The following is a 17,883-nucleotide window of genomic DNA, read 5'->3' as shown; positions in this document are numbered from 1 at the left end:
GAAAAGATTTAAAAAAATAATAATAACATCACTTTTATTTTAAAATACAAGAGTACGAAGTACGGGTTATTAGCCTAATAGAAAGTCATGAATAATTTTGCGAGTCTGGAGTTTTGTTCATTGAATAAACAGCTAGTAACTTAAGACTCGCCAAGTTATTTCGGACATCCGTAGGTAGGTACTTGTATCAATAATAATGAATTTTCAATATTTATCAAATAAACTCTTGTCACATAATAATTATTAAGTACAAAAATAGAACTGGTTACTTATTATATATTTTATCACTAATTTCTCCAAAGTATGTAGATTGATATTCATTATTCATATGTAATGAATAAAGGTATTCCTCGCATTATTGATATTGAAAAACATACGGCTACAACATAATTTTTTATCAGTCAGCAACCATCCATTCGAGTTTCTAGTTGGCTGCGAGTTTGTTTTTTTCGGAACCTCTAAACCTCTTTTACATTTTTTGTTTTCTTGTCTGTTATGTAAATCGGAAATAAATACGTGGAAATTCATCATCCGCTTCCGGTGCATGCATTTTTCTTTCTTATCCTTTCTTTGTATATTATTTAAAAATAAGATAAAATAATATTGTTCATAGTGTTAAGTATATTGTTATAAAACAAGTACTTTTGTGCAAACACATCATATTCAAAGTTTGAACCTTTATAACCAAAAGAACGAATCTTTATTTCCGTTAAATCATAAGCAATGGAAAATGCACTCTAAGGTCTAACTAGTTATGTACTTAAGTTGACTGCAAAATGGTTGATGTTCTATAGGTTCATACATGCTTGCGTAGCAACACAACAATGTCAAAGATAAAACTATAAATACCACAAAACAAAATAAACGTATAAGTAGAGTCTTACAGAAAGACTACAGAAAAAAATGAACCACCTAAAATGTTTAAGCTCAAATTCTCTTAATCATCACGCATATCCTTGCATACCAAACTGTATAAATATAAACTTATCTGTTGACTTTTTTAGCTGAATAATCGGGCGCGAAAGCTTCGTCATAAAATTGCGTGGCTGCGATTGGTGGAAAATTTTGTCTCTACCAACGTAACGAACACCTACAGCATTTTGGCAATGTTGTCAGATTTATTACCAGTTGTGCTGGGCAGGTAAATATCGTCGCTTTATTGAGAATATTTTATTTTTCTTTAATGGTTTTCAACACGATAACGATGTTGTAATAGTTGGAAAGATACATGAAGAACTCATCTTCCTATTGAAACATAGAAATGTAAGTAATAAGTTTCTGTTTCACTGTTTCGTGAACTTTTTTGTAGAAGGTTGTGGATCTGTAAAAGTAGCTGCACAATTGATAGAGTGCGATACTCGCGAAAGAAAATGTGTGTAACGTATATTGTATTAATTAAATAAATAAGGTCTTTTATTACACTTTACCTGTATATTTTTAAAAATCTAAAAACAAAAACTTTTATCACCATCCAAGAAAGGTATATCAGAATTGTGCGTCGGAATGATATTTCATTTCGCGATATTTTATTTTTAAATGTATTGCAGGTCATCAATAATGGATTGTAAAAGATAACCGAGTGTCTGTAATGAACTCGCTCACGATATTGGCACTGAGAAATGGAGAGACAGCAGTGTAATTCACTTCAAAACTTTGATGAACCTAAAACAGAAATTTTGAAAAAAAGATTATTGAAATCAGCAGCCAACACTAATATAACACAAAACAGTCCTCAGCAGAATGTGCTACTGAATACATTACGCGTGAGTTTCTAATGTTTATTATTTTTTAATTGTGATGTTGAGTTAAATTTTGACATGATTGACACACATTTGTCAAATTTCAGGCGCCAATATCGAGCAGCATGATCGTGTCCTCGATGCAGGCCTCTCAAAGCTCATTACCTATAACACACAACTTAGTTACCCATTCTATTGCTCCTGTTAAAATACACCCAAACAACTCCCCATACCCCTTGCAACTATCCACTGTGCATGTTCCAGTACAAATACCAGGCTCCACCTCCAATATTAATGTCCCTGTCCAAATATCCGGACCTACCAGTACAGTGCCATTACAGATTGCACCGGTCAGTCTTCCTCTTCAAGTCTCGGGAACAACTAGTGTACCAGTACAATTATCAGCTGGCGAGACTATAAATGTTCCCTTACAAATTCCAGCAGCCAATCAAAATATTCAACTTCCAACATTGCCCTCTATGCCAGTATTACAAAATCATAATCAGTCCCTCCACAGTTCCATAATTCAAGTCCACATGGGTTCAAATCCAAGATCAACCAACATGGATTGCAACTCTGACATGACAGTGTCAAGCTCATCTCATCTGCAGATGACAGACACATCTATATCTCAAGTTAAAGTTAACAATCCCCTTCCACAAGTACAAGTAGGGCACAACAATGCAGTATTGCAAATGCAGAATGCTGCAAATTCTATTCAAATCCGAGGAGCTCCAAGGCAGGTGCCACACGTGCCGCATGTGGTCTACATCCAAACTCCAACCGGCCTGAAGCCAGTCACAAGTACAGACGTCATCACCCAAGCAAGTACAAGTGGAAACCCACCACAAATCATAGTAAGGAGACCAGTAAGTGAATCATCACCATTAACATGCATTCATGTAAAATTGGAACTGTAAGATTTATTTCATTAAATATTTTTTACTCCTTTCAGCTACCAAATTTTTATGAAAAAGTTGATAGTGATTCAATTCCTTGCTGTAAACTAACTAAACTAAAATACAAATGATTAGATAATGAATTGGCTTACCAAGTTTATGTTCAAAATTGTATTAACCAAAAGATAACAAGTAATTGATAATGTACTTTCAATGAATGCACTTTCACTCACACAAAAATAAACATAATGGTGGTGGTTTAATCACAAATCATTCTTAAGTTATGTCATGTTTTGGTTTAAATTGTTACATAATATTATTAGGTGACTTGGTTCTATGAAGATAGCCTTCATTGTGATTACTGGCAAGGCCAAATAATATATTATAAAATGATAATTCATAAGTATGACCGGAGTTAGCAAATTGGTTTCATAAATAGCTATCAGTTTCAAAGTAACTATATCCTTTATTTGATGAAACTGTTCCAGTGAATTCTCTTGGTAAATATAGACGAAACAGTTCGAAGGTATATGGAGAAATAGTTTTAAATAACTCTCAAACTAAAAAAATAATGCAGTGTAATAATAATCAGCAATAAACTATGTATCACAAAAAAAAATATATAAATATATAATTTTTACATTTAAATAAAGTTAGGCATTTTAAATGCATTAGACAGTTGAGTGTAACCTTGTAAGGTAAAAGTTTAGCAAAATACTGAAAACATTATTATCTGTACATGTGAATTATAATACTATGTGCTACAATTGCAGTAACTTAGTTTGTTTTCACTCCTTGCAGGTAACCAGCAATTCGAACTTACATTTAATACCAAATGTAAGTACCAAACCCAACATAGCCCCCAAGGTGTCTGCGCAGAACAAGTCTTCCATCCTCGCTCCAGTCAATGCTAGTCAGCCAATAGTCATACAGAAGCCAAAGTCTAATGACAAAATGATAGTCCCCGTCAGTATTGCTCCTGGCAACCCTAACAAGCAGGCCATAGCATATCTCGGCTCAATGAAGAAACCCAACCAAAAGAACATATCTGAGAACCAATCTATTCTCATATCAAACAATCAAGCCAACGTCAATGCTAACAATCAGAAACTATTTATAACTCCTATGAATATGCCTAAAATTCAAAACACAAAATTCATTTTGCCTGTTACTTTGCCTGCAACTATGGCTTCCAAGGGTCCTATCATCAATCTACAAATAGCCAATGGACAAATACAAAATGATCCTCAAGGCAATATTACAGTCATGAGAGATACTGCAATGGATACACAGGACATGCCACCGTTGCAGCCTCTGGGAAAAGTTCTTATAAATGGAAAAGAACCTCAAAGCCCCAAAGGAGAGAAGGCATTCACACTATCCATACCGGGGTCTAGAGCGGAACCAACCGGCGAGCAAGGAGAATACACGCTTTCTATACCCGAAACCAACGCAGCAATGAATGACGATCTTTATACCGTGTCGATAGCAGATGAAGATGGGGCTCATCGGGAGAAATCCTTCACTTTAGCTATCCCTGAAAAAGGAAAAAGTTTACTGAACAGAAACATGATAGAAAGACATGATGTGGGAACAGTAACAATAGCTGCTCCTGCAATTCTCAGGCGTTCCAATTCAGATAACAGTGAGAGAAAAATATCGAACGCAAGCATGAAAAGGCGTATTTCGTTATGTGCAGAAAACTTATCAAATAAGAATACGCGATTGGCGCCACTCCCGCAGAGAATCGATAAAATTGAAGATGTGCCTGCAGAGGCTGACAACAATGACGACCATCGGGTGCCCTCGCTCTTCTGTGACGAGAAATTGGATAAAGATTTAGAGGCCAAACACCTCGATTCAGATCCTGAAGATTATAAAGACAGCAAACCTGAAACACTTAATGAAATTAGTCCTGCAGAAATATATTTTAATAAAATAGAAGATTTTACCAAGGATGAAATTAAAGAAGGTCTTGTAGAGGAGGATCCACCTGGACTAATATGGAATAATGGAGTTGCTAGATTACAAGGCAGCAATTTACAATTTCAGACTAACGAATTTGGTCTTATTGATTTGCTAGACAGCAGTGACCCAGATGAAGGTGCAAATAATGTGAAATACCACACTCCGATGAAGCAACGAATTGACAGGAATAATAAAAAACCTAATTCTCCTGAGGATATGTACCGCTGCGAATGTTGCGGCTGCCACGGCATGGCTGCAGAGTTCATAACGCCCAACTTCTGTAGTGCTGCATGTCAGACTGAAGTACAAAAAGCTTTGCAAAAGAAAAAAGACAGGGAACGCGTCGATTTAGTTAAAAAGAAGAATAAAATAAAGAAATTGTTAATGAGGAAACAACTTTCAGAGTCTGATATCGTATCTGAAGGAAAAGATGAGAAAGTTTTACTTAAGCACTATGACTCTCTGCCAGCAGACCAATTATCTGAGGCAGCTTTATTAAAAATGAGTGAAGATTTAATAGAGAATGAAAAATACCCGTGGATGTGTGGAAAGAACGGATTCTCCTGGATGCGGTATCTCGACATTTGCAAAGCGAAGGCTGCGCCTGTTAAGCTATTCAAGAATCCATTTCCTTACAACAGGAATGGGTTTAAGGTAGGCATGCGGTTGGAAGCAGTAGATCCACAGCACCCGTCAATATTTTGCGTGGTCTCTGTTGCTGAAGTTCAGGGCTACAGGATGCGGCTACACTTCGACGAGTACCCAGACGTGTATGACTACTGGGTGAACGCTGACTCCAGCGAGATATTCCCGCCGGGCTGGTGCGAGAAGAATGGCCGGTCGCTCAAGCCGCCAGGCAACATGTCCTCATCTAATTTCTCGTGGCCTCTGTACCTGAAACAAATGAGAGCAGTCGCCGCGCCCAGGAATTTGTTCCCGCATGTCACCGCTGCGGTGAGTTTCAACATTATTCGTGAAACATAAATAATTAGAATGACTTTCCTATCTACAACTTGTACTCTGCTCATGATTCATCAAATTATTTTTGTAAAAAATTTGAAAGTCACTTTTCTAATACTTGACTAAAACTTCATCGCATTAAAATAGGTGATATTTTGTTTTAACTGACTATATTTATCGTAGATCTTCAAACCGAACTGCTTCCGTGTGGGCATGAAGCTAGAAGCCGAAGACCGTAAGAACGACTTAGTGTGCGTGGCTTCGATAGCCGACATCTTGGACAACAGGATGCTGATCAACTTCGACTCGTGGGACGAAATGTACGACTTTTGGGTAGACCCCACCTCGCCCTACATACACCCCGTCGGCTGGGCTGAGGAAAACGGAGTACCTTTGACTCCCCCTAACTGTGAGTACTCATTTAATTTGATCATTCTTTTTGGACTGGAATTAAATATAGAATAGAATATAGAATTAAATATACCCTATTCTTACCGTAAAAAAATCACGGATTGACTTTCAGAGAAGTTTTTTACTAGGTACCATCAGCACAATTTTAACTTGAGTTATGTTGTAGTTCATAAAACTTTCAAAACTCTCAAATCTTCGTAGTTTAGTTATTTAGTATCTTTTATTCATAAATCATGTTTCATGTATGAGTTTGTTTGGTATCTAATAAATGTTTTAGAGCTGATCATATTAATCATTTCCTTCAGATGATTTGACTCTATTCTATAACTTACATCAAATATATTATGTATGTATAATATACGTATACGCAATATGTATACAATGTTATAGATTTTTTTGGCTGATAACTTATTCATTAGGGGAAATATATTGAAACTAAATATTGTTCTAAGTCCTAATCCAAAAATATACACTAACTCAAGCTCAAATTGTTTACTTAAAAAATGTTTTTAGGGTAATGATAATTTCATAACAGAACATCACAAATTAATTCCGCAATTATTCTTAATAGTATCAATTAAAAATTCAAATGTATTGCGGAGTGTAGCAACAAGGATAACCGGTAGTTTGGTTACGTCGCTATCTCGTCACTTGAACTGTGCGTATTAGTCATGTATCGCAGTTTGTATGTGACTGTCGTGCCTATTGTTCCACACTAAAATATCACGGACCTACTCACTAGTCCTTACTAATGTCAAATAATTCGATATGTGCCTTAGGAAAAACAAGTAAGTTTTGTATCAATCTGAGGTTTAAAGAAGATATTATGCAATATCTTATTAAAATGTTTGTTATTTATAATTAGTAATAAAACTAATGTCATGAATATTGTTCGCGATTAGTTTTTATAACACGTAGCTCGTATTTATTTTTGTTTTATGCTTACTTTATTTTATTCTGATATTAGCATTCATCTGTCATTCACGATGTTAATATTACATCAATGACAATAGATAATAAATTGTTTTTATGGTAAAATATACTCATACCAAAATGCATTCTACTCGAAGGAAATATTTACTGCATATTTATATTGAATGCAATTTAATCTACTCCCATTTAAATACACAACTCTTATCACAAACGTATTTCCTCGCGGTCCGTCGCTCAACATTGAAGTGTAATTTAGGTAGCCCAAATTCCTTTGATAAAGTATCGTTGACAACTCGCGGCAAGATTCTAATATCAACGGTAACACAGTTTGCCTTATTTAGACGTTCTTACTTTGTGTTCATTGGATTGCATCTGAAGGCGGGTGTTGTTTTCCTGATTGATAGACACCTACATACAATTAAATATATCTCCGTTCATTTTGAAATGTTTCAATGAAACTTAATGACTATTTTTCTGTTAAATATAACACCTGCTATAGCAATAATCTCTTAATTGAGGATTTACCATAAAAAAAGTAGTACGCATAACGGTTTTAGGTAAATTATGAAGTCACATTCAACAACAAACTAAAGTTATCAAAAAATAAACTGACATTTCTGAATGTAGGAGAGATATGATCTAGTTGCGTTTAAATACGTCTTATCTCGGTTTTCCCAAAAGCTTTATGGCATCATTACTCGATCGATGTATGTTCCCTAGTTAATTTATCGATAATACTATTGATTGAATTGATAATCGAGTCTTCAGGGAATCTGGGCTTTAAAGATCTTGAATAAGACTTGAATCAAAATTCGCTACTCCGCTTTGAGCAAACGTGGTGGGATGAATCTCTTATCTGTATGATTCTCTGTTTTCTCTTATTTTATATGGTCAAGTTTCTTGCCAAAAATCTAGTAAGTATACGAGGGATATATTTGTTCCCAGTTTACAAAGATCCCGATACGTTCTCGTGGGAGAACTACCTGGCTGAGACAGGGGCGTCGCCAGCGCCGCCTCGCGCCTTCAAGCCTCGCCCGCCGCAGGGATTCAAACCGGGCATGAAGCTTGAAGTTGTTGACAAAAGGGTAAGTGCTAGATGAATATTAGAAAACCTTCATAAATGTACCTAGGGGAAGCCAGAGCTAGGGATTTTTTGTTATGAGTGACGACAATTTACGCATCCTTCTGTTTGAAATACCTGCAGGTTATTTTCGCTTTGTGATTTTGATGTCAAATTATACTTTCCGCAGTTCTAGCTCCAGCTGTAACTAGCATTCTTTCAAATAAATAATAAAAAAATAATTTCATTGGTGTCGTACACCAAGAAGCTGTAGAGTTTTCTTTCCTGTAGTTTTTTCATAAGAACTTGCCTAATTAAGAAGTTACGACTTTGTTATTTGACGAACCGTTTCAGAGGGTACTGAAAAATATCAAAAACATATATTTTCTTATTGATAACAGGTGCCGTTCCTAATCCGCGTGGCGACGATAATCGCGGTGAAAGGCCACCAGGTGCAGGTGTCGTTCGACGGCTGGCCCGAGGAGCTCGCCTGCTGGTTCGACGACGACTCCCCCGACCTGCACCCTGTGGGCTGGTGCCTGAAGACTGGGCATCCACTCGAGCCGCCGCTCAGTAAGTCTAATTACGTTCATTTCCAAATAATGTTATGTTTTATTTGACGCACTTCTGTAAATAAGACTTTATGAATGTAACTTCTGAATCTGTCTTATCTACCTGAACTTAAACAATCATACGTGATGCTATGTTGATGTACGTGACATGACAAAGTATGCTAAGTGAAAAAATGATATCTGGAATCTGAGTTTGCCTTAACATCATCACAAATCCGTCAACAGCGGCAGAAGAGCTTCGCATCGTGGGTCCTTGCGGCGTGGGCGGGTGCCGTGGACTGGGCTCAGTGCGCGGAGGTGCACATAAGCACCACTCCGCCGCCTCCGCCTGCCCCTACCGCTCCCTGCCGCCGCGTCCGCCAGACCGCCTCGCGCCGCCGCGAGACGGCGAGCATGTGCTGCCGCGCGAGCGCAGGTATGTACACCACGCCGCCGCCTGCCCTACTGCGGAAAAATTATAATTGTTAAAAAAAAAAAATATCAACTTTTTTCAAGTACCTACCTACCCAGTCTATCTGTCATGATATTATTTATTCCAGAGTGCTCACCAAACAGCCCAAGACGAATTCAATACACGCGAGTACACCCACCAGCGAAACCAAGGATACTAGGTAAGTAGATAAACGATTTTACTCAGTAGTAATGATTATAAATACCTATAGTCCTTATGTTGATTGTAAATATTGAATTGTTGTAACTTATTTTACTAACAGACCTCGAGGAAGGCCGCCTAAGCATAAGCGAATAGAAGAAGTTGCCAAGAATGACCCGGTATGTAACATTTTTTTTTACGCTGTAAATAAATTGAAAATTCAGTTTTCACTAAAAGGTTTTTAAGGATTTTAAGTGGTGTATTTAATTTGCGCTAGAGGTTAAATGAAAATATTGATGTGTGCAGTCGGACGACGAGTCAGTGTCGAGCGGCGGCGGCAAGCGCTGGCGCGGCGCGTCGGGCTCGCGCACGCTGCGCACGTACTCGCGCGCCTCGCAGCCGCCCGCCGCGCCGCTGCGCGACCGCCTCGCCGCCGCGCTCGCCGCCCACCGCGCCGCGCTCGCGCTGCCGCACGACCCCACCGTCTGGACACAGGTACGACGACTTTCCAATTACAGCTCATAAGAGCCCGATACCTTGCTCAGTATTTTTCCCAGCCCATTTTATAATGCATGAATATTTCCAGAGCGACGTGGCAGCGCTGGTGAGCCGGATCGCGGGCAGCGGCGCGGGCGCGCTGGTGGCGGCGGCGCGGCTGGGCGGCGCGGAGCTGCTGATGGCGTCGCGCGACGAGCTGGTGCAGTGCGCGCGGCTGCGGCTGGGCCCGGCCGTCAAGGTGTACAGCGCCGTGCGCCTGCTGCGCCACGACGCCACGTGATCGCCCGCCACGGCTGCCCTGCTGCACATCCTCATGTGAACGGCCGGGACCTACAGTCACAAGCATTATAGTGTTTCCCAAGCCAAACTAATGCTCACTGTGTGGAACGTGTAAATAGGACTTCTAGTGAAGACAAACGTCTAGTGACGATCTGGCTCATTAATTAGTGTCAACTGTGCGTCTTAGCATTCTTATGTGTTTCTAAACTCGTGCTCCTTGTATTAAATGTGTAAATACCACTTCAAGTGAAAACAAAGTTCTTCTGACATGTTCAGATTTTCTAAGAACTATTTTGTGTTATGAATTGACCGGTTTCGGCAGATTGATTTAGATTGATTGTATATTGTGATTTTTCTGTTTGTTACCAGTAGTGAAATGGATTTTTACTGTGCTTAAAGATAACGAATTATATTTTCATGCTCAATGGCTTAATTTGAGCATTACCTTGTGTTTGGTTCTAGCTAGAAAAAATATGGACTTTTATTTTATCATAGCAATCAAACTAATTGACTATATTGGCCAAATTAGATTGTGCATAGATTAATGCTTGATGTTAATATATTTTTTGACTGTTGTAATATTTAAGATTTTACTTGAGTGATGTTTATTTTTTTCTAATTTGTCAACTATAAGAAGATGATGAAATTAGGCAATATAAATAATAATTTTTATTATTGTTTGCATCAAGCAATACTGTATGTAAGCACAAAGCGCACGAACTGAACGAGGCTTTAAATGCGGCGGTTGTGATTGTATGCAATCTTAGTATCGTGACTTTACATAATAAATATTTAAGAAATTGAATTTAATGGCAAATATTTTGATCTTTGAATATAATCAGTTAAATGAATCGTAAATGGATTATCATGTTATAAATTTCAACCACCTCCTATCCTTTTGAAATCAGTCTGTAAGAGAGCAAAAGTCTACTGAGATCACATTTAAAACCTATACTATATATATTTATTACCTATACTATATGTATAAAGTCACACCCTTCCAATGAAACAAATCAAGATAGGGATTCTGTTATTGTATACATACATAATCAATGGCTTATATCATGGTTTTACGTCAATTTTTTCTTGGGGATCATATCACTTATGATGATGCAAGACATATTCCATGACCAATGTCAACCTGTAACTGAATACATAAACATTTGTTGAGCCTTAGCTGTACATGTACCAAGTGTAATACTTAGATTTGCACTCAATGCCCATATCACATCTCTTATGTGTTGGTCTGTGCTCTCAAGTGCTTTATGAATTTAAACTTGCAAGAATTGTTCATTGTTCTTTAGTCTCGACTTTTTGAGACTTATAGAGGTGTTGTATTTGTAAATATTTAATTATGTACATAGCTAAACATTTTGTGCAATCTAGTGTTAAAACAATCTAACCAATACTTGTCACTTTTGTGTTAGGAATCCCTATGTGTTAAAATTTATATTATCTTAATTTATGAATTTTGTCTTAAGAATATTTAGTTTACTTTGATTAGCTGTAAGTAAAGAATGGAATTATTATTTTGTGTGAAGATAGCATTATCAGTTTCTTTTAAATTAGCATATGCAAAAAATAATGAGTTTTCATATCAATGATATTAGAAAAGGACAAACGAAAAATAATGTTAAATATTTACTGAATGGAAATGTGTGTATTCATTAAAGTATTGGAAATGAGAATAATTTAAGCAAAGAAATTTGATTTCATTGGAATAAGTTTTCTATTTTGGTCTAAGAAAGTACTCATGTTTCCATGAAAATCATAAATTAAGATGGAAATACTTATTTTATCAGTGTAAATATACTGTAGGCGGCTGGAGTATTTTTATAGCTGCCACAGTTGTACATAGGTCTGTAATTTACGATGTAAGTTTTTACACGACGACTAGTTAGTATTATAGTGCCATTTCGATTGGCACCAAATATTTTATTGTTACTCTGTAATTTAATAAAAATTATGAAAGTCATGCATTTTTTATTTGGTAATTGTTCTGCTCAGTGAGGCGGATCCAGGGGTTATTCCCGCTCGGTAACACCCTTTCGTCAACACTGTTGACGATCGGGAAAAAAAAGTTTCGTTCGTTCACAGTGTTGACGAACGCTGGTTTTTATTTTTAAAATATGGAAAGACTTGTCATGGATTTTTAAAATGTTTTAATAGATTATGTTAGAGCTTTTGAAACACAATTAACTAGAAAATAAAAGTGGCCTTATCATGTGCATAATAACCATTTTACACTAAAATAATAAGTAGCGTTCGTCAACACTGTGAACGAACGAAACTTTTTTTTCCCGATCGTCAACAGTGTTGATGAAAGGGTGTTACCGAGCGGGAATAACCCGGATCCAGCTCTTAAAATGGATTGTGCACATCACAATCTGATATGGCAAATTTAAAAAAATCACAGACATTCTCATTTACTATAATATAGTAAATGAATATAAAATATATATTATATATTTTTATTCCCATATATACATATTTTTATTCCATATGGGAAATATAAAAAGAAGATGTATAAGGGGGTACATCATAACGGAAGTTTAAGGGGTCTACACACCAAAGCCGCTGACGCCGACGGCACAACCCGGCGGCCCAACCCGCCGGCCTTATTTTGTACAATCATGCCGCCGGCTTGCGCCCGCGCGGGCAAGCCGGCGGGGCAGCATGCCGATGCCGACGGCATCGCTCTCCACTCAGTCAGTTGCCCGCCGGCTTTCATAGAGTATGCCGGCGGCACGACAGCCGCGGCATTGCCGCCGGCAAAGTCGTTCGGCTTGGACATTCTGAAGCCGCTGGGTTAACCCGCCGGCACTAAGCCGCCGGGCTGTGCCGCCGGGTCAGCGGCATTGGTGTGTAGACCGCTTTAAGTATTAAAGAGTACACAGGGCAAGGAGAACATATGGGAAATTTATAGGGAGAATGTATAAGAGAGTACAGGGAGGATATGTGGAGAATATATAAGGGTACATATAAAATACCTACATAGCAGTTGTTTACAGGAGCAGTATTTAGAAAAGTACATAAGGCATTATATAGGAGTTTCATATAAGAGAGTAAATTAGGGCCTTTCTGTAGACCGCCACTTGTGCCACTTCTGTAGGTGCATTCGCCATTGGGCCTGTGCTCCGTTAATGTAATGTAATGGCTAATGATTATTATCAAAGACGACATTTTAGGATATCGTCATGAAGAAGTCGATGGATACTCTATCTACATATTTTGTATAAAGTAGATAAATTAACCTGTCGATGGTGTCAGATTCCGTGTGTGTCTTAGGGGCACTCAAGACCATAAAAATATTGTACACTTAAAAACATTATAATCTTCAATATTAACCCTAAACGTATATCTTCAATATCGTAATACTGCGCTATAGTATGGTGTGGTTTAGGGACGGCTTTAAGGACAACATTTTATTGTGGATAAAAACATAAGATCCCTGTCTAGACTTTTGGAGTGGGATGGTTCCATTAGCTAGCTAGACGGTGGCAGAAGATGGCTCATCATGTGAATTTTTTAAAACGTTGAACGCACAGTAATTTTATTTACTTTTTCTTAAAAAGAACACAGAGATGTTATCTATGATCTATATAAAATAAATTGCAGTCATAGATTTTGTACATCTTTTTTGTTATTATCTGTGGGTGGTTCTATTTCTATGAAAAAGTAATTTTGTTTGGCTGTCCATTTTCATGAGTTTTCAAGTATTGACTGGGAAATATAGCTAAAGTAATAATTAATAATGGCTTTATACTGTGCAAGTAAGTGTTAAATCTGATAAACTACCGTAAGATAGAATTGAACAATTAGATCTGTGAAGGCGCGTATTCAATGCCCTACCGGTGGGAGAAACTAATCCGAATAATGTATTTTCTATCATTTAGTCAAGATAAAGTATGTAACGAAGCAAATTTCACGTTTTCGTGCAATTTTGAAAGCGACCTGTAAAATACAATATTTGGAATTAGTGTAATTTGTTATGTTATAACCTAACTTTGTGATTGTAGTATCTAATGAGGTCCCCGAGCTGCCCGTGGTGTCCCCTATGTCTGGCGCCGTATTTGAGAAGCGCGTTATCGAGAAATATATCATAGAAAATGGAGTAGACCCTATCAATGGCAAGGAATTGAGAGTAGAGGATCTTATTGAGATTAAAAGTGAGTATACATTTTGTTAGTTTTGTTACTTTCTGATTCCAAAAATGTTTGAATGAAAATTGATAGAATGCAATAGGAATATCCATTTCTGGATCATTCCATTCCCGTTGTTTAACTTTGACTTCTATACTCTGAATCAATGGTGGTGAATTCCCAGTAGTAAACTTATAACGATAAAAACTGGAGAATAGCTTGACCTATTTAGCTTATTATTGTTCTAAAATTTTTGTAGAGGTTCAGGGAAGGTTTAAACGATAAGAAGTTCACCAGATCAGCTAGTAGTGTTGTAAAAGTCCATCTACTAATTATTATTCTGATACCAAGGCATACTCCAAGTAGCCATATAAGAAAGAATCTGTTAATTCCTGATGATTTTGTGTAGTGTAGCACCTGACCTACTTGAATTCTAAACCATCAATATTAGTATTAGTTCTGTTTGTTGTAATAGATTATTTGTTGTATAAACAGATTGTAAACTGGCTGAAAACATGGTAATTTTTATTGAGGTCTATACTATTTTTGTAGGATCTTGGCACATATTAAACAATTCTAACAACATACTTGTTCGGTGTATTTGTGATTTGTGAATACTGTAGGTTACTTAGAAGCATGATTAACATACCACTCTCTCACAGCTCCACCAATAGTGAAACCAAAGCCACCGAGTGCCACATCCATCCCGGCCACTCTAAAGAGCATGCAAGATGAGTGGGACGCTCTCATGCTGCATGCCTTTACACAGCGTCAGCAGCTTCAGACTGCTCGACAGGTAATCTAAGATGTTTGAACTTGTTGTATTTCTGAGTGAAAAATCTGGTATTTTAAGAATGGACGTTGACAATACATATTGCTGGAAAAAATCTACTTTACATTTAATTAGTATGTTCTTTTATATTACAATACTCATTGTTCCATAATTTAGGAACTAAGTCACGCTCTGTACCAACACGACGCGGCGTGCCGAGTGATCGCGCGTCTTACCAAGGAGGTGACAGCCGCCCGAGAGGCGCTCGCCACGCTCAAGCCGCAAGCTGGCATCGTCGCGCCGCAGCCTACGCACCAGGTAGTTATCATCATTTTGACAACTGAGTTTCTTTCTTTAGACTGTCTTGTTTGAGGTGAAAAAAGTTTATATTTAAGTTTTTCAAACCAAAGAGGCGGACTATCGACTATCGTTTCGCCATTTTTTCTTCCCAAAAAAATACTGGAAACATTTCGTTCGTTCTATGTAATTTTTAGGTGTCCTTCAGCCTATTTTGAATAAATGTAATTTGATTCATGATTAGTAGAACTATACTTGATACGTAATATTTGTGTGTGTTGCAGGCGGAGGGCTCTGCGGCGGGCGGCGGCGCGGCGCCGGTGGGCATGTCGGGCGAGGTGGTGGCGCGGCTGCAGGAGCGCGCCACGGCGCTGACGCAGGAGCGCAAGCGCCGCGGCCGCACCGTGCCCGAGGGGCTGCTGGCGCCCGACCAGATCCGCGCCTTCCTCACGCTCGCCTCGCATCCCGTATGTATATCCCCCTTACTAAACTGTTTTTTGTAAAGCTTTCCAGACAAAATGCTGGCAATATTAAATTGATTCTTTTAGTGCCTATTTATTATATATTTATACGCTTTGTAATTCTCTCGGGATGCAGGTTAATGTACTGGAAATAGCCAGTACTAATCAAAACCAAAAATTACTGTTTTTTTGCAACAAGAACTCGTATCTGTTCCCCAGGGTCTCCACTCGGCCAGTGTGCCCGGCATCCTGGCCTTGGATATCAATCCTTCAGACCACAGCAAGCTGCTGACAGGAGGCAACGACCGCAACGCGACCGTGTTCAACAAGGACACGGAGCAGGTGGTGGCCATCCTCAAGGGGCACAGCAAGAAGGTCACGCGCGTCATCTACCATCCCGACGAGGATACCGTCATTACTGCCTCGCCGGATCATACTATTCGTGTTTGGAATGTGCCTACGTAAGTAACTTTAACAAATAGTGGAATAATGTGTCCCCATTCTTACTGAATTTATGTTTCTAACATGGAATAATTTATTACCAAGCTTCTTATGTCTCCAGAGGTCAAATTCTTCCAAATCAAACTATCTAGTTGAATTACTAAAAGGAAAAAATATGCTTGTTGGCAGGTCTCAAACGACAGTTATTCTGCGCTCTCACGATGGTCCAGTGACTGGTCTCTCGCTGCACCCCACTGGCGACTATGTGCTGTCCACGTCCACTGACCAGCACTGGGCCTTCTCCGACATCCGCACGGGCACGCTGCTCACCAAGGTCAGCGACTTCTCCGGGGTCAGCCTCACCACCGCACAGTTCCATCCTGACGGTCTTATCTTCGGAACCGGCACGGAGAACTCCCAAGTCAAGATTTGGGATCTGAAGGAACAGAGCAACGTGGCCAACTTCCCAGGACATGTTGGCCCAGTGACGTCTATCTCCTTCTCTGAGAACGGTTATTACCTTGCCACTGCAGCTGAAGACGCGTGCGTTAAGCTATGGGATTTGCGAAAGTTGAAGAACTTCAAGACTATTCAGCTTGAAGAGGGGTATGCCATTAAGGAGTTGTGCTTCGACCAGAGCGGTACATACCTGGCTATCGCGGGTACGGACGTCAGGGTGTACCTGTGCCGGCAGTGGCAGGAGCTGAAGGTGTTCAACGACCACACGGCGTCGGCGACGGGCGTGAGGTTCGGCAAGAACGCGCAGTACATCGCCTCCACCAGTATGGACAGAACGCTCAAACTGTACGGCTTAGAGTAGTACACTAGTCCATGTTATTTGTTTTCTATAGATTGAGCTGATTTAGGCCTCTATGTGCCCTGTTAAGGTAGCAATTCGATGTGAGCTCTAATGTGATGAATCTATTGCAGGGTTGTTCTTTTTGTATTTTTTTTAACTGCGACCCAGACGTTGGGGCCACATTTGGTACTTTAGTGAATTCGTTTTTATTTATTTACTTGGCGAAAAACCAGCCAATTTGGCTACTTTAGCGGGATCACAGTCAGGTCAGAATTATATTATTAACATATGGCACTAACCTCTAGTGGTTGTCAATTAATTAACTACCACCCCAACTGCCCATTACAGATATATTTCCCAAATTACTGACGAGTGTATAGTTAAAATAAATAAACATTATACATGACTATAACAGTGACCCAATACTAGATTACCTGTAATTTTTAGTGTCGCTAATATACATTTTAGCATCATGTACCCAGTAATAATATTTCATATAATTTTCTTAAAAAGTTGCCATGCCATAATGTCTGCTCAATACCTGCCTAAGTTTGAAATGCCCTTTACAAAAACATAACATTCTGGTATTTCAAACGTAATTGATTTTATGCTTCTGGCAGTTTCGACTTTAAATATATTTGACTGGAGTCTTTATTGATAAATAACCTAATGAAAAGTACATTCTTGATTAAATTTATATTATGTAGGTTAGGTTTTAGCTCATAACGTCTTATTGTAAGTATATTCGTATAGTGAGTGGTCAATGTTTTATAAGGACTTGAGAAAAAGCTGACGAATTGTGGAAAGTTTCATTTCTTTAGTAATAAAGGGAATGACTTTACTTTTGTCTTTTAATAAACTTCTTTTACATGACCCATCCCTGTTTACCAAAAATCCTACACAAAGTTGTACAAAGTCAATGTCAGTCACTCTTGGCGATTCTGACGATTTGGTTGAGTAAAATCTTACGTATGGATAATCTTATCTAGGAGCTATTCTGTAGAATTTGTGCCGAGGGCAAAGGGCAAAGTACCTTACTCATACTAGAATGAAACACTCA

At 38.5% G+C, this 17,883-nt stretch overlaps 2 protein-coding genes across 3 annotated transcripts; both read left to right on the top strand.

Moving 5' to 3' along the window:
* Window positions 1–1,094: 1,094 nt before the first annotated feature.
* LOC110374879 (uncharacterized) lies at window positions 1,095–11,886 on the top strand. 2 transcript variants are annotated; one of them, XM_064036383.1, is made up of 12 exons: window positions 1,095–1,263; window positions 1,548–1,763; window positions 1,847–2,596; window positions 3,440–5,560; window positions 5,750–5,975; window positions 7,856–7,995; window positions 8,372–8,543; window positions 8,768–8,957; window positions 9,082–9,153; window positions 9,256–9,313; window positions 9,441–9,629; window positions 9,721–11,886. In XM_064036383.1, the coding sequence occupies exons 2-12, from the start codon at window positions 1,620–1,622 to the stop codon at window positions 9,910–9,912; spliced, it is 4,254 nt and encodes a 1,417-aa protein (XP_063892453.1). In that variant the 5' UTR covers window positions 1,095–1,263; window positions 1,548–1,619; the 3' UTR covers window positions 9,913–11,886. The 2 variants fall into 2 exon arrangements, with proteins under 2 accessions (XP_063892453.1, XP_063892452.1); XM_064036382.1 differs by having other exon boundaries at window positions 1,847–2,608.
* A 1,638-nt stretch (window positions 11,887–13,524) lies between these two features.
* On the top strand, window positions 13,525–17,664 carry Prp19 (Pre-RNA processing factor 19). The gene is made up of 7 exons (XM_064036385.1): window positions 13,525–13,684; window positions 13,931–14,080; window positions 14,716–14,849; window positions 15,003–15,143; window positions 15,407–15,589; window positions 15,803–16,044; window positions 16,214–17,664. Exons 1-7 carry the CDS (start codon window positions 13,666–13,668, stop codon window positions 16,842–16,844), a joined length of 1,500 nt encoding a protein of 499 aa, XP_063892455.1. The 5' UTR covers window positions 13,525–13,665; the 3' UTR covers window positions 16,845–17,664.
* The last annotated feature ends 219 nt before the right edge of the window (window positions 17,665–17,883 follow it).

The sequence above is a fragment of the Helicoverpa armigera genome, chromosome 9, assembly GCF_030705265.1.
Source record: "Helicoverpa armigera isolate CAAS_96S chromosome 9, ASM3070526v1, whole genome shotgun sequence".
Lineage (NCBI taxonomy): Eukaryota > Metazoa > Arthropoda > Insecta > Lepidoptera > Noctuidae > Helicoverpa > Helicoverpa armigera.
The sequence above is the reverse complement of the archived record's forward strand: the minus strand, read 5'-3'. Positions and strand labels throughout refer to the sequence as shown.

Excerpts from the sequence above, each read along its gene's own strand:
- Prp19 (XM_064036385.1), top strand. Across the intron at positions 14,081-14,715 it reads GGATCTTATTGAGATTAAAA|CTCCACCAATAGTGAAACCA; the intron begins GTGAGTATACAT and ends ACTCTCTCACAG. Across the intron at positions 15,590-15,802 it reads TCACGCTCGCCTCGCATCCC|GGTCTCCACTCGGCCAGTGT; the intron begins GTATGTATATCC and ends TCTGTTCCCCAG.
- LOC110374879 (XM_064036382.1), top strand. The coding sequence starts at position 1,620 with ATGGAGAGACAGCAGTGTAATTCACTTCAAAACTTTGATGAACCTAAA. Across the intron at positions 1,764-1,846 it reads TGCTACTGAATACATTACGC|GCGCCAATATCGAGCAGCAT; the intron begins GTGAGTTTCTAA and ends GTCAAATTTCAG. Across the intron at positions 2,609-3,439 it reads AAATCATAGTAAGGAGACCA|GTAACCAGCAATTCGAACTT; the intron begins GTAAGTGAATCA and ends CACTCCTTGCAG.